The following is a 4,319-nucleotide window of genomic DNA, read 5'->3' as shown; positions in this document are numbered from 1 at the left end:
GGGTGTAGTCTGTCGGAGCGCTGTCTTCCCTCGCGAGTAAATTTGGGTAGATTCTGTCCTTCTAAGACTGTGTTCCTCTCATCTGGGCTATCCAACCTATTGCCACATGGTTGTGCATAATCTTCTGCCATTAATTTGCATCTCTTTTTTTCTTCCCAAGTTTTAATCTTTTTAAAAACTGCCTGATTGACCTATAATTTACATGATCATACAATCCAGCGGTTTAATCGTATTAAAAGCGTTGTGCAGTCGTCATTTCTGTTGGGTCAGTTGTAGTGTCTCCTCTTTCATGTTAGTTTGGTTAATCGCACCCCTGTGTCTCTCTGTAGAGGTTAATAGAGAGGAAAGGGCTGGATTAGTCCCATGATGGTCTGATCTGGCCACAGCGTGGATGATCTGCTCTTTGTGGTATCGCCACGTTTTTCTCCTGAGCTTAATTTCGTGAGTGATGGCATTCTCGTTAGAAATCTGGCCTTGGAGAAGGAAGAGGAGCTGTGGAGAACTTTCCCTATCACGGGGTGACCTGCAGAGGCTAGGCAGAGCCTGCAGACGAGCAAGGCGCAAGTGTGAGACAGCAGGGAGGGGTGGAGACTGTAGACACGGAGGATGGCCATGCAGCCCGAGCCAGTCCAGATGGCAGTGAGGGCAAGACTCCTTGGGAAGCCCAGAGGAATCTCATCTACTTTGGCAGGAAGAGGAGAAGAAACAGGGACAGCCGTGAAAAATTAAAATCTTGTATTATGTTGTCCCCCTGTGATGGTTGTCTGTGGTTATAGAACAAATGATCCCCAAACTCACTGGCTTAAAGGAATGGCATTTGTCATCTGACTGGCAAACTCCAAGTGTAGCCTGGCCAGGTCCCCTGCTCAGGATTCCTCCCAGGGTCCCCCACCCCTCACCCCCTTGTGTTGGCTGGGCTATGGCCCTCTAAAGCAGCAGTTCTCAACTGGTGGGTCGTGACCCCTTTGGGGGGGGTCGAACAACCCTCTCACAAGGGTCACCTGATTCATCACAGTAGCAAAATGAAGGAGCAATGAAAAGAATGTTATGGTTGGGGGGGGTCACCCCCACATGAGGGACTGTAGGAAAGGACCGTGGCATGAGGAAGGTTGAGACCCTGCTCTGAGGGGTCAGTGGGGACAGGGGCTGAGCTCCTCCGTGGCTGGTGGCCGAGCTGGATTTTTCATGGTCTGTTGACTGTGGCCATTCCAAGTCCCTTGCCACGTGGGCCTCTCCAGTGTGGAACCTTGCTTTATCGCAGCATGCAATGGAGAGGGCACGGGAGAGAGCCGGGGGCCTGGGGAGGGCTAGGGAGACGGAGGGTCAGGCCTTTTAACCTGGTCTTAGACGTCACCCTTCATCACTTGCTGAATTCTTGTCCCAGGATGTGAGTCAGACTCACTGACAGTTTTTTTTTAGAAGAGTCACTGGGTGCAGCCCCCCTCGCGGGGAGGGTCTTACGAGAGCATGTGACCTCAGGAAGAGGGCCTCACTGGGGGGCCACACAGCCCAGGCCAGACTCTGGGCCACACAGTCGATCATCAGAGCATTCCAAGGAAGCAGGTCCTGTCAGAGCCACCTCAAGGTCTAAATTGGAAAGGAGGCCGAAGAGGGATGCAGGGGTTTGCCTAAGATCACACAGCGCCAATGCCGTCTCCAAGTCCCAGCCCCAAACACAGATTTTCACGCAACTCCTGACAAATGGGCCCAGGCTCCGAAGGGCCTGAGCATCAGCATTTGCCAGGCTTCCAAACCCAGAGGATTCAAACACTCCCCAGAAACAGAGAGAAGTCTGTACACGGCAGTGTGAACATGAACATGGAAATGCGTGTACATGCGTGTGTGCATACACACACACACATGTGCATGCAAGCTGGGCAGGGCCCTAAAATGAGACAGAGGCGGACGTGTGCTCCTGGTACCTGGGGCTCCAGAAAGTCCGTGCTGGTTCTGCTGTGAGTTGAGAATTCAATAAGATGATGCCCAGCAGTGCCTGCAGGTAGGCAGCCCCGAGCACGTCTGCCGTGTGGTTCACAACCTCTATTGATGGAGACTCCTGGCATTTATTCCAGTGACCTGCCTCGACGCCGGCTCAGAGAAGAAACTTTTCTTTTCCCATCGGCCCCCGCTGGCTGGTTTAGAGGACACTTAGTGTGGACCTGGGTGTCTGGCCGATGGGAGGGGAAACGTCCAGCTGCAGGTCGGTCATTGTCTTCAGGTTGCTGTGGGTCCCAAGAGGGATGTGAGAGCAGACCACTCTGGACCCTGGGATTGTTCCTGGGCCACTTGTTGGCCATCAGCACATCTGTCCAGCCTGGGCGGTGCCACAGGGCAGGTGAGAGGCGCTCAGATGGGTCGAGGGTCTGATGAGTTGTTTGTTCCTCGCAGATCAGGAGTGACACCTCACAGATCTTGGCGGAGGACATCCCACTCCTGAAGGTCAAGGTGTCAGAGATGAGTGGCATCTACGCCAGAGTGGACCAGCTTGAGGTGCATGACGTTAAGGGCGCTCTAAGGGGTGCGAGGACTTTCTCTGCCCCTCTGTCCTCTTTCCCAAGCGTTTCCCAAGAGGCCTGGAGTTAGGTGTCGGGTGTTAGACTCAGGGAGGAGGTGGGGAGGGCGAGGAGGCCCACCCACACTTGGTGCTTTACACAGCATGCATTTCTTTCTCGACGTGGATCCCTTGGGAGACTTTGATATAGAAATCCAAACTCTAAGCTGCTTGTGAAATTTCAGAAGACCTGATAACCCACATTCCTTTAGATAGTTGATTTTATTTTTTGAAACCTTTTTCTTGTGAATTAGATGAAGGTTTACGGAGCTGATCCTTGGGCTACCCAGATTCCCTGTCTCCATCCCTCCACCTTACTGTCACCTGTTTAATTTCAAGGTAGAAATGCTTGTATAGAATGGGCACAGGGCCCAGTGTCGGGGGAGGGGGGATTGGCCAGGCACTGGGCTGCGATCCAGAAGGTCAGCATTCTGAAATCACCAGCCGCTCCGCTGGAGAAAGACCAGGCTTTCTACTCCCGTAAAGCGGTACCATCTTGGGACCCACACGGGCAGTTCTTCTCTGTCCCAGAAGGTCGCCGTGAGTCGGCACCGGCTCTGTGGCCCCGAGTTTCCGGTGTAAAGGGCACACATCTTAAGTGTGTCGTTCAGGGAATTCGTACATGTATGAACATGCAGTTCAAACCCATTGGCAGGTGATCTGTTCTCGTGAAGGTCACTCTCTACTGGGAAGTTCTGCTCTGTCCTAAAGGGTCATTGTCAGCTGGACGGTACAGTTACAAAGCTTGTGGGAAAGGCTCAAGTCAGGAAATAGAACGTGTCCAGCCTCTGGACTGTGTTGCTGCTGAGTTCTCGAAAGAATGGGTAGAACAAGGTGGCAGCTCCCCTTAGACGAGTTCCCACTCTACCCTGTTGTCTCCTCACTGATTGGTCTCACCCTCCGGGCACTAGGCTGCAATGTCAGACTGCTTAGTAAGCACCATAAACACTGGCTTACTTGCGAATGTGCAGTGAACACTTTCACATGGTTCAGTAGTATGATGAGTGACCCCTGTTTGCCTGGCTTCCTGGCTCCCTCCCTCCCTGGCTGGGACTGTCAATTGGAAAAGAGGCTTTGAGAAGGAGGGGCTTTGGGACTGGCAGAGAGACAGACGCCAGCCAGACGTGAAAGCAGACCCTTGGGTGTGGAGGGTAAAAAACACCACAGGACATTTTTCACTCCAGGTGAGGAGGTAGGTGCTCATAGCCCGTGCTCACCTTTATTGCCGGGTCACCTGGCACTGAGTAGACCGTCAGTGCCCACATGTCACTGAGATCCAGTGACTTTCCTGGTCACACAGCCGGTTATGTGAAGCTAGGACTTGAACTCACGGTAACCAGACCCTACGTTCTCTCTCAACCTGGGTCCCTCGGGGATGCCAGGAGGGCCTCATGGAAGTCACCTGTTTTAAAGGCAGTCTACCTGTGCAGCGGAGATGTGGTTGGGAACCCTCTGATCTGCAGGGGGCTGGGGGAGCATGGCAGTTGGCATTGGAGTGAGCAGAGAATTAGCATTCTTGTCGGTAGAGAATGAGGCCGGAATATAATTAAAACCCTGTTCTTGGAATAGCTGATTCATTTGAATTTGACTCCATATGTTGGGAGGAGAAACACACATGTGAAGATTCTCAGCCTTGGTTCCCGCCTTGCTGGGCTGGTTTAGCTCTGTCAGCCCACTAGCATTTATCATGGGCCCACTGTGCGCCACCAGGAGTGTCAGGGACAGTAAAAGCATTTGTGAGCGTGCACGCGCGCACACACATCCCCTC

The 4,319-nt window shown here is 52.9% G+C and overlaps 1 protein-coding gene across 1 annotated transcript in view; it reads left to right on the top strand.

Annotated features, from left to right (window-relative positions):
- The window catches only part of BCAS4 (breast carcinoma amplified sequence 4), a 75,264-nt gene that overhangs the window by 32,868 nt on the left and 38,077 nt on the right, over nt 1–4,319 (top strand). The window contains exon 3 of the mRNA XM_045295414.1: nt 2,389–2,490. Coding sequence (XP_045151349.1) covers nt 2,389–2,490 — 102 coding nt within the window. The remainder of the gene's footprint in view (nt 1–2,388; nt 2,491–4,319) is intronic.

The sequence above is a fragment of the Echinops telfairi genome, unplaced genomic scaffold (assembly GCF_000313985.2).
Source record: "Echinops telfairi isolate 266 unplaced genomic scaffold, ASM31398v2 ScPeMD7_5592;HRSCAF=6446, whole genome shotgun sequence".
Taxonomy (NCBI): domain Eukaryota; kingdom Metazoa; phylum Chordata; class Mammalia; order Afrosoricida; family Tenrecidae; genus Echinops; species Echinops telfairi.
This window is presented reverse-complemented; position numbering and strand designations above follow the sequence as displayed.